The sequence below is a fragment of the Polypterus senegalus genome, chromosome 11 (genome assembly GCF_016835505.1).
Source record: "Polypterus senegalus isolate Bchr_013 chromosome 11, ASM1683550v1, whole genome shotgun sequence".
Taxonomy (NCBI): Eukaryota; Metazoa; Chordata; class Cladistia; order Polypteriformes; family Polypteridae; genus Polypterus; species Polypterus senegalus.
The window spans coordinates 155,655,764-155,667,674 of NC_053164.1; the positions used below are offsets into that span (position 1 = coordinate 155,655,764).

Below are 11,911 nucleotides of genomic sequence, written 5' to 3' on the forward strand. Positions count from 1 at the left end.
GTTCAGAATATGCATGTCATTATAACCAGAGTTTACTGTGTTCCTACCTGGATCTTTATTTAGGACCATTACACAATAGTGAGGAACCTTCTCTGCACTGCTGCCAGTAAAGGTCGGGCAAGGATTTCTTAAATGTAGTAATTATGTAATGTTGCTTCATCTACACACTTCAAGATGTTTATTTTAAAAATTGCATAGAAATGGGCCATTTACTACCATGGAAATGGCTGTCACAAATTTGGGATGCAGCGTTTTAGCAGTAATGCACAGATAGATATAACTGTCCAAAGACATGTAATTAAATACATTATATATGTTGATTGGAACACACTCTTTTCAGACTAGGTTGACCTTTTATATTTAAATGGGTCTCAGTATGTAGCACTGAGATAATGTGCTTGCTTGCACCAAAATATTTAAGTTGACTATTATAATGTGTAATATACAGGTGCTGGTCATAAAATTAGAATATCATGACAAAGTTGATTTATTTCAGTAATTCCATTCAAAAAGTGAAACGTGTATATTAGATTCATTCATTACACACAGACTGATGTATTTCAAATGTTTTATTTCTTTTAATTTTGATGATTATAACTGACAACTAATGAAAGACCCAAATTCAGTATCTCGGAAAATTAGAATATTGTGAAAAGGTTCAATATTGAAGACACCTGGTGCCACACTCTAATCAGCTAATTGACTCAAAACACCTGCAAAAGCCTTTAAATGGTCTCTCAGTCTAGTTCTGTAGGCTACACAATCATGGGGAAGACAGCTGACTTGACAGTTGTCCAGAAGAGGACAATTGACACCTTGCACAAGGAGGGCAAGACACAAAAGGTCATTGCTAAAGAGGCTGGCTGTTCACAGAGCTCTGTGTCCAAGCACATTAATAGAGAGGCGAAGGGAAGGATAAGATGTGGTCGAAAAAAGTGTACAAGCAATAGGGATAACTGCACCCTGGAGATGATTGTGAAACAAAACCCATTCAAAACTGTGGGGGAGATTCACAAAAAGTGGACTGTAGCTGGAGTCAGTGCTTCAAGAACCACCATGCACAGACGTATGCAAGACATGGGTTTCAGCTGTCGCATTCCTTGTGTCAAGTCACTCTTGAACAAGAGACAGCATCAGAAGCGTCTCGCCTGGGCTAAAGACAAAAAGGACTGGACTGCTGCTGAGTGGTCCAAAGTTATGTTCTCTGATGAAAGTAAAATTTGCATTTCCTTTGAAAATCAAAGTCCCAGAGTCTGGAGGAATAGAGGAGAGGCACATAATCCACGTTGCTTGATGTCCAGTGTAAAGTTTCCACAGTCAGTGATGGTTTGGGGTGTCATGTCATCTGCTGGTGTTGGTCCATTGTGTTTTCTGAGGTCCAGGGTCAAAGCAGCCGTCTACCAGGAAGTTTTAGAGCACTTCATGCTTCCTGCTGCTGACAAACTTTATGGAGATGCAGATTTCATTTTTCAACAGGACCTGGCACACAATATTGTGTGGTGCAATTTTCCTATGTTGTCTATTAGTTGGTTGATTATAGTCCTACTTGGCATAAATTATATCTGAGGCTTATGGCCCCTTTTGTCAATGGTTTGTTTCCTCCCACAGTAAATCCTTTTGTGTGCTAATTTCTATTTAACTCATTTTAGGTTGACTATAACACTGTAGTGCTTCATACCCTAAACATGATTGCTGTTTATGATGCAGATTAACACTTGTTATCCCCCAAATCATGTCTTGTCCATCCATGAGCATAATCAGTTGGTATCTGACTTCTCCTTTCAAATAATATTGTTAGTATTTTAAATATATTATGTAAACACCAGCCTGATGTGTTAAGTATTCTACTTAAATTTACAGATCATAATGTAGTCTTTATATATATATATATATATATATATATATATATATATATATATATATATATATATATATATATAAAGGAGTGTGAAACATTTGGGTTGTAAAGGTTTATTCATTACTTTTTTTGTTGTTTTGTTATAAATGTCATTGTCATTTAAATGGAAGGTGACCTGTGGTCTCATTTAACACAGTAAGTGGAAATTATATTAAGAAAGCTGATTTGTATACTGCATATAATTTAAAGGTAGTTTGCAAAACTGTTTGCTATTTGCTGCATTTAAATGGAAATTAGATAGATACAGAAGAGGATATTTACTGTATAGTTTAAAATATAAAATGTCAAGCAGCAGTCTGAGGAACAGAAGTTCTACCTTTGTCATATACCAGCCCAGGTAAGATTGAAGAGATTAGAAGGTTTAACACACTCTTGGTTTAGGCTAGATGTGTATATAAGTTTATGAGGCATTGGGACTCCTTTTGAAACAAGTAAACCTATTCTGCTGTGACACTTTTGAACCAGAAGGGCACCAGTTTGTTGGGGAGAAATATGAGTAGGTTAGCAAGCTCACTTGGAGTTTAGGACAGGCCAGGTTTAGAACTGTACATGAGGAGATGAACAATAGTGTAAAAATATGCATAGTAACATAAATTCTAACCCAAAGTTTAAGTGCAAAAGTAAAATAAAAAAATGTTTTAAAAGTATTTTGCCTTAATCTAAGAAATTTCAAAAACATAAGTGAGTTGAGTTGTATGTAGCTGAGCATAATTACGGTATTATAGCAATAACAAAAACCTGGCTAAATTACAAAGATGAGTATAATATAGATCGGTGTACATTTTCAGGAAGGATAGATATAATAGAAAAGGGTGCAGGGAGGAGTGAGGGTTGCCATTTATGTAAAGCTAAATTTAAATGCAGGTCTCCTTCAGTGAGCATGAGCCACATCGTAGTGAGGATATCTGGATTTGTCTAGAAAGCATTGGGGAAAGAGGCCTTATTTTAGGAGTGTGCTACATAACTGATATTAAAAGGTCAAGTGTACAGGGGGTATTATCGTCATGGGAGAATTTTAATTATTCAACTATTGACTGGGCTAACTTTGGAAATAGTAGAGTCTAAGAGTAGGAGGTTATAGACATAATCACTGACTGTATTTTAACACATTAGTTAATGCATTAACACCTGGCTAGATTTAGTACCTTGTAATAACTAGTATAGAATTGAGGGTGTAGAGGTGATTGAAGCACTAAGGTCAAATGACCATGATTTTATATAAATATTAGTGTTGCAGCAGAGCACAGATGAAAAGACAAACTGTTAAGTTTAAGTTTGGTATGGCAAGTTTTGAACAAATATGCCTAACTCTAAAAGGGATAAAATAGGATAAGATTTTAATTGTGGGAACACTGGAGGAGCAGTGGAACAGGTTTAAAAATGTTATACTGTACATATAATGCAGGACAGATTCATCCCAAAAAAAGGAAAAAAAAAACTGTTGTATAAGGCTTGTAAAACTGATAATTCCAATGCAAATACAATGCACTAATGAGGCCTGATCTGTAGTACTGTGTACAGTTTTGGTCTCCAGAGTGCAAAAAATACATAGAAGTGCTAGAAAAAGTCCACAGAACAGCGACTAGGCTGATTCCAGGACTGCAGTGAATGAGTTGAAAGGAAAGATTAAAGCGAAAGGAGATTAAGAGGTGATATGATTGTTCAAATTATTGAAAGGAATTAGTACAGTGGATTGAGACTGTTACTTTGAAATGAGTTCAAAAAGGAAAAGGCACAATTGGAAAATTGTTATAGGGTAAATTTCTCACAAGTATTAGGAAGTTTTACTTTACACAGAGAATCATAGACACATGGAATAAGTTGCTGAGTAGTGTGGCATATAGTGTAGGACTGTCAGAACTCAACTTGATATTATTTTGTAGGAATTAAGTGGATCAGACTGGTAGGCTTTGTTCGGACGAATGACATGTTGTCATTTTTTTTTTCTGTTGTTCTAATTAAGAATTTAAAAAATTAGCTGTTTGTAAATTATAACAAAATCTATGCATTTGCTAATTTTACAGATGCCCGGGATGTTGAACAAGAAACACAGTGCTATATTTACACAACTGTAAATGAAGATAATATTTTCAAAGGTAAACAGTGACATTTCTTTAATTCTTATAGCTGAAATGTGTGTGTTCATTTCAAAGAATTTGTTTAATAATAGTAAATACTTAAACATTAACAAGATGATAAATGTTTTTTTTTCCCAAATACGTACAGACATGGTTGAAAGTTTTTGAACCCATTGCATAATCTTGAGTTTATTTTGTTTTGTATAACCACAAAATTTATATTTAATTGGGATTGGTAGCTTTCTGATTGAAATGAATAGTGTTGGGGAATATTGCTTTGAAAAGTAATATTCTTGCTTACATTACTCAGTATTTATAAAAAAAGTTAATTATTATATTACATAGTTACTTATAAAACATAATGTGTTACAAACTTTGCACTACTTTTCATTACTTTTTCTTAATTTGTATACAAACCTGCACATTTAACTGACCGACATTTGTTGTTATATCCTAAACCCATAAACATACCAGAAACACATTTAATTAACACAGTAGTGCCCTTGGGTTCAGAATTAGATGGACATGCTCCTCAAGTGCGCAAGACCTGTATGAAAGGATAGGAATACCTGGAGAGGCCAGCTAGATAAACAGCCTTCTGAACATAGCAGGACAGCATGCTCAGTTTGATCAGCATGTTTATATTTTCATAGTCAGTAGGTGACAGTGTTGGGTTAGTTTTGCCTACATAACAATTTAACTGCAAATGAAGTGAGACTCAGCTGATGAAAAAAGAGCTGTGACTGTTATTACTGACTTTTTAAGAGGGAAAAAAAGGAGATGGTGGAGTGTCAGAGTCATGAACCAAAAGCGGCAAAGGGAAGGCAAGTATAATATTGCTGAGAGTGGGTGACTTACATGATGAACAGATGCACTTCATATATTTTTACATGTCTTCCTTACACAAGGATGACCTGTTGTATTATTCTCGAACATCCTGATTTAGGATAAATGTTGCTGCATCCATCTGTGACAGACTGTGTTTCCTCTAGCTTCCACAATATCCTTAAACCCATGACTGTCAATATGATCAGAGTTAGCTGGACAAATGAATTGTTAAACAATAAGTAGTATTCTAAACAAACGTACAGTGCAGACTTCATAATAAATAAAGTTAGCGAATACTTCAGGATAAAATTCTGCTCTTTAGTGGAGGATAAACGTCACAGTAAACAATCCAAACAGTTAATATCCAGCACAGGAAAGTGAAATCCACACATTTACAACAGCTCTTTCCTGGTCCTTATCAGCACCCATTGGCATCTCTGGATGCAGCCCACCACACCTTTCCAATCCACCACCTCTGTAAGTACTGACGGAAAGCTGCCACTTTTGTCAGTCACAGCAGCTCTTTCCTGGGTGATGCCACGTCAGGACCCCTTCCTGCTTCCTTGGTATCTGTCTCCAGCTCTGCGTCAGGTTTGTAGCTTCTGTGAGCACAACCATCACCTAGAGTTTCTTTAATCCTCCCCAGTGTTCCCTGTAAACCAGTCAGCAGTGTGGTGCTGTCAAACTCATCCTTCCACTGTTCACCTACCTTGACTCAGTGAATTACATTCTTAGTTTTTGTCTGTTTTCTCTTCCCATGTCTGCTCAGGCTTTCTCTTTATACATCTGTGGGTGTGGCATTCTAATTCCCTGCAAGCTGCTGAGTGCCCATGTGAAACAGCAGACTAATGAATCAGTCAGCTTGCTGACAACTGCATGCACTGTGGCTGCCCAACTCCACAACAGTGCACACTTCCCTGGAACATTATATTCCAAAAATATGTGTGCACTGTTTTTTAACAGTTTGTGCTGCCATGATCCTGTTCTGTTAAACCATCTGATAATTGGTTATAGGAGGCTGACAGTGTGACTTTATTGCTACTTAAGGAGGTGCCACAAGTTATTGACTGAAAAGACTTCATTTACTTTAGCACACAAAATTATGTGGTGGTTTATGAAATATTAGTTTAATTTGTGACTTTTAAACCCTTTGTAAGTTTGCTAAGTAGTTATTTAGGATATTTATGCTATATGTTCATTGATAGTTCTGATTTCGGTGTATCCTAAATATGTAAAATAATGGCCATCTTGAAATGTTCACAAAATACAAACATGACTATATAAAATTTATTTTTATATCTCACTATTATAAAAAAATAAACTTGAGACAAGACTTGTTGGCGACGAGACATGATCTTTTGAAGAGAGAACATTTGAAGAGAGACAGAGACACTTCAGAGAGACACTTTCACATCCCGCGACACAGTCATGTCATACTGACATCCTTTGGAAGCAAGTGCCGTGAGACGGTGACCTTTGCAAATCACACCCTACTTACAAACATTTTTCAAACAAGATCACGGTCATCTAATCTCTCAGTTATTGGCACGCCCTACTTACAACCAGTTTCAAACAAGGTCACGGTCATCTAACCTGTCATTTGTTGGATAGAGCTTCAAAAATGCCAAAGCTTAGAACAAAGAGCAGCTCTAAAAAATTTCAAAGCTAAAAATGACACGTCCACGACTAAGCGAAGAAGAAAAAGCAGCGTGTCAAAAAGAGACCCAAAAGCGAAGATCGCATTAGCGCTTAGAAAAGGAAATTATTATGTGGTGAAATAATGGAACAGCAAAAAGAGATTGCATATATGGACATAGGTGATATGTCAAAAGTATGTAGATATTGTAAGGCTTTAATGTTTAAGTCGGAGACTTGTAGATCGTATAATTCATGTTGCCATCAGGGAAAAGTCGTGCTGCTTCCCAATGAAGAGACATATCCGCGAGAATGAAAAGATTTGTTGCTTGTTGAAAGTGAAATACACAAACACTACAGGCAAAATATACACGTCTACAATAATCTTTTCGTATTTTCATCATTCAATGCACATACGTAGATTTACATAAAAGTGGACCATATGCTATGAGAATCTATGGTCCCGCAACAATTAAACCTATGACAAGTTTAATTTCGAAGAAGCCACAATTTGGTCATGTGTTTATTTATGACTAGCAAAATACCCGTGCTTGGCAGCGGCGAAGTACTGCCTTAAAATTTTTATTAAGAAGAAAATGAAACCTTTTTAAACTGAGGGAAAATATACCAATAATTATTTGTTAACGATTTCTTTGTATACTTCATTCTGAGTTCGGCCCTCCGGTTGTAATATGACCAAGCTGTGCGCTGAGCTTACTCTTGAGCATGCAACGTACAGTTGGCCATGTGAACAGTAATCATGTTTCAAATCTCACAGCTTGGATTGCTGCTGTCATAATCGGTTTGAGTTTCATGGTTTGTTTCAATTACGACAGTATTTGTAGGACTTGTGTTGAAGAGACATTCGGCATCTGTCAAGCGTTGTATATATACAACCGGTTTCATCGATAACTTCACATCCATCTTTTGAGAGTTTAAACATTCATAAACATCAAAGTGTCCACTACTGAAATCGTCACCTGCCAATCTAAGATGTTTTAAGAGGCATTGGCGGTTGTCGAAAGGTGTAAAATATTTGGCCATTTCGGTACACTTGAAAGCAACAACCGAACAATTCAGCGACAGCCATCAACTCACATGCAGATGCATAGGTGAAGGGCTTAAGCATTTCACTCTTATAGTGCTCCTGTGTAGTATAATTATCTCCTGTACCATCATCAGTCCACACCTTGAACCTGTCCCAGTCATTCAATACATAAGATACAATGTTTCTCCAGATATCAAGAGTGAGCCTGATATGGCCGTGCAATATGTACCAAAGAGAATGGAAAAGGTAGGTGCCATCTCCGGGCATGGAAACCACTCAGTAAGTGACAGTTCTTTGATCGATGGTGATCACCTCGATAGACATGTTAATGTGGGTACGGTTGGAATGATAAAGGAAATGGGTACCTGAACAATGTAAAGTAAGTCTAAAATACCTACACAATAACTATAATCATAATAAATTAACAATAAAACAGCGGAGAAGCCGTGGATTAAATAAAAAGGCTGTAGTTGTCAGCAGGGAGACGCGAATCCCATGGCGAAGCAAGGAAGGGAATGAAGAGACTGGAGAGACGGATGGCCTTATATAGGCAGGCAGCCAACAACGTGGGAGGCGTTGGGATGGGGGACCCAACGCCGCCTCACACAGTGACTGAGCTGCAGGCTACGGACATATATATGTACATAAGTAGGATTCAGTTAGCGTTGGGAACTCGCGTACCAAATTTCTTGAAGATGGGCCCATAAGTAACAAAGATCGTTGAAAAGTTCAATATGGCGGCCGACAGTGGCATCATACCACCGAAATAAGTACCAAATTTCAGCCTTCTACCAACACGGGAATTTGGAGAATTAGTGACGTTGGAAAGTTCAATATGGTGGCTGACAGTGGTGTCATACCACCGAAATAAGTATGTACATTGGTTTCGGTTAGCGCAGGGAAGCGGCCTACCAAATTTCGTGAAGATGGGGCCATGAATATGAAAGTTCAACATGGCGGACATTGTTGACCGTTAGGAGTAGAATTTCTAAATGAAACCTGCTTAACTTTTGTAAGTAAGCTGTAAGGAATGAGCCTGCGAAATTTCAGCCTTCTACCTACAAGGGAAGTTGGAGAATTAGTGACGTTTGGAAAATTCAATATGGCGGCTGACAGTGGCGTCATACCACCGAAATAAGTACGTACATCAGTTTTGGTTAGCGCAGGGAAACCACCTACCAAATTTCGTGAAGATGGGTGTCAGCCTTCTACCTACACGGGAACTTGGAAAATTAGTGATGAGTCAGTCAATCAGTCAGTCAGGGTTTTGCCTTTTATTAGTGTGTATATATATATATATATATATATATATATATACATACATACACACACTAATAAAAGGCACAGCCCTGACTGACTCACTCACTGGCTCATCACTAATTCTCCAAGTTCCCGTGTAGGTAGAAGGTTGAAATTTGGCAGGCTCATTCCTTACAGCTTCCTTACAAAAGTTGGGCAGGTTTCATTTAGAATTTGTACGCGTAATGGTCATAACTGGAAGCTATTTTTTTCCATTTACTGTAATGGAGTTGAGCTGGAAAGCCGTGGGGGGTGGAGTTTCATGTGACATCATCACGCCTCCCACGTAATCACTTGAACTGACTGTCAACGCAGTGTGTAGAAAACCAGGAAGAGCTCCAAAAAGCGCTGAAGAAAACATGCATTATACTATTGAGAAGGCAGCGAAACAATAAGAAGCGAGCGAATGACATATACAACCATATTCATGAGTGCTGCTACTTCAGAAACAAAGCAAGGTGTAAACCTAAAGTTTAAATTAAGTTCATAGTCAGGTTGCTGCTGGCATTTGCCGTGCCCAAGGGTAATGTGGGATACAAGTTTAATGAGAGGACGCAGGATATAAACGAGAGTTTTGATCACTTTGTAACTAAGTTAAAATTGCTGTTGAAGGGCTGTGCTTATGCAAATTCCGAGAGACTGTGTTTGTGGTGGATTGACAGTTAAGACGGGTGGGGGAGTCACGTCATCATCTCCCCTCCCCTGCACTTCATTTCTCACTGAGCTGAGCTCCGCAGCTAACGCACGCAGTGTTACGGAAGCAACTTTGTGACGCTGCCACCAAATACTCACAGAAAAATCCACAAGTTAATACACACGCTGTCTCTACAGTTTCTCCACACTGAATCCTCCAGGCACTACTTACAAAAGGTTACATTGACAATCGTGTTACATTATTTTTTAAATGTTTCCTTTTCTTAGCACAAGCACAGCTGAGAAGCTTTGATGCATGTGCTCCATAACGCGTTAAAAAATCACACATTTAATCACACTTTGCATTCCAAGCAAAGGGTAACTTTTGTCAATGCATGATTTCCTGGTTCATCGATTACATTGATGCACACATCAGAGCTACTACAATGTAAAAGTCGGAAGAAAGAGCATTGCTAGCACTGATCGGAGGCAAATTTCATTTCAAAAGACTACCCGACGAAAGCCTTGATAAAAGCGTGGTTTGGTGCAAACTGTGCAAAAATGAGTTTGCATACCACCGAGGCACTTCAACCTTACGGTTCCATCTAAATGCAAAACATATGTTACAGCGAGCACAGAAACTGTGTATGCTGTTTGCACTAGCAGTACGGGTTCGAGTACCAACAAAAGGTGTCGGCAGGCCAAACCTCATGAAATGACTGGCTTCAGGACCAAAATTAGTAAGTCAACATAGGTCAAACTTACAAATTCTCTCGCAAAATACATTGCTTTGGACTGTAGACCACTAACAGTGGTGGAAGATTCTGGGTTAGAAAATGTGCTACAGTTAGCGTATTTCAAGTAAAATTCAACAGCTTTATGACATTGAAAAGCAAGCAAAATTAGATGCATTGCAGAAAGCGGACTTTGTGGCTCTTACTGGGGATCATTGGACTTCTGTGACCGTTAGTAATTCTAATTACATCTAATTACAAAATGTTCAATGATCACACTGTTTTAGCCTAATGTACAAAATTATTTTGGCTAAGGTTACTCACAGTTTAAAGGTGAGGCTGGTCAAATTACCTTTTATGTTTCTGCCTTATTTTTTTAAGAAGAAAAACTGCACTTTAATGTTGAAATTTTTGTTATTATTATTTAAAGACAATACCATTCTGAAAATGTACTTAAAATACCACTTTTTTTTTTTTTTTTTAAAAGTCTGTCCAATTTTAGCCAGGGATCATATTTTTATTTCTGTTTTGAAATGAAATGCAGTTTAAATGCATTTTTTTTTTCAGAAATTAAAACAGCTTTAATTAAATTGTAGTTAAAAAAAAAAATGCTTTAGTTGCCTCACATTTTTATGCAATCGTTTTGTTCACCCCACTGAATTAAAGCTGAAAGTCTGCAGTTCAACTTCATCTGAGTTGTTTCATTTAAACTTAATTGTGGCAATGTACAGAACTAAAATTAGAAAAAAAGTTGTCTCTGTCCAAATATTTATGGACCTAACTGTATATTCAAACATAATTTTATAAGATTGGAAAAGGCTAATAGAAATACCCTGAGCATTACTGACATCTGTGCAAAGGAGTTCTTATTTATTATAATATTGTTTATTTATTTCTTGTTTTTTGTTTGTTAGCCATTGGTTGTGTAATGACTTTACCCTTTCAGAGCTTTAGTTTGCATGGCTTATGTAGTGGGAACCAAGCGTTCTGCAACTTTAAATAACATAATAAAGTAGAAGTATGTGGCCTTGCTTTGTTTTTGTCAGTTATGTTAGTAAACATTATAGTGTGCTACTTTATTTATAAGACTGCTTCCGTTTTATTATGTTTCACCATAATTTGCATATTTATGAATATTACGTTTGTAAAAGGATGTTTGCTGCTAGTGAATTAAAGTTCCCAGTTCCGTATTTAGTGAAAGAGCACATTACAGAGATAATCTGAATATTTTGCTGATCCTTATTTCATTTTAACCCTAAGGTATTTTTATTTTACTAATGCATCAACAGGATTTGAGTACATAGTGCAGAAAAATGCATATATACAGTTTACAGATTACATACAGAATATAGATACAATATATAGATACAGATTACATACAGAATTTAGGCATTGTTGTTTATAAATCTATTTTAAATAATCCCCATTAACATACTTTGCATTATTTCTTGTGAATACTACTATCCCAAGAAATCAGCGCTTTGGTCTTTTATACAGTATGCATATAAGGAAATTCCAGTTAATGTTTAATCTAGTTTTTATATGTGAAAGAGGCTGTACTGGGTCATTCTTACGCATTTCTTTTTCAGAGCCGTTACCATCTGACTTGAAACGAAGATCACAGATATCATGTTCTTCTAGCTGTAAGATAATTGAATCTTAATGTTTTATGTTATTTTGTCTGTTTTAATAATAATATAAATTGCATTTATTTTAAAATGGATATATTACATTTAGT

At 36.8% G+C, this 11,911-nt stretch overlaps 1 protein-coding gene across 1 annotated transcript in view; it reads left to right on the top strand.

Annotated features, from left to right (window-relative positions):
* The window catches only part of LOC120539640, a 78,739-nt gene that overhangs the window by 35,707 nt on the left and 31,121 nt on the right, over window positions 1-11,911 (top strand). The window contains exons 3-4 of the mRNA XM_039769956.1: window positions 3,943-4,014; window positions 11,763-11,816. Coding sequence (XP_039625890.1) covers window positions 3,943-4,014; window positions 11,763-11,816 — 126 coding nt within the window. The remainder of the gene's footprint in view (window positions 1-3,942; window positions 4,015-11,762; window positions 11,817-11,911) is intronic.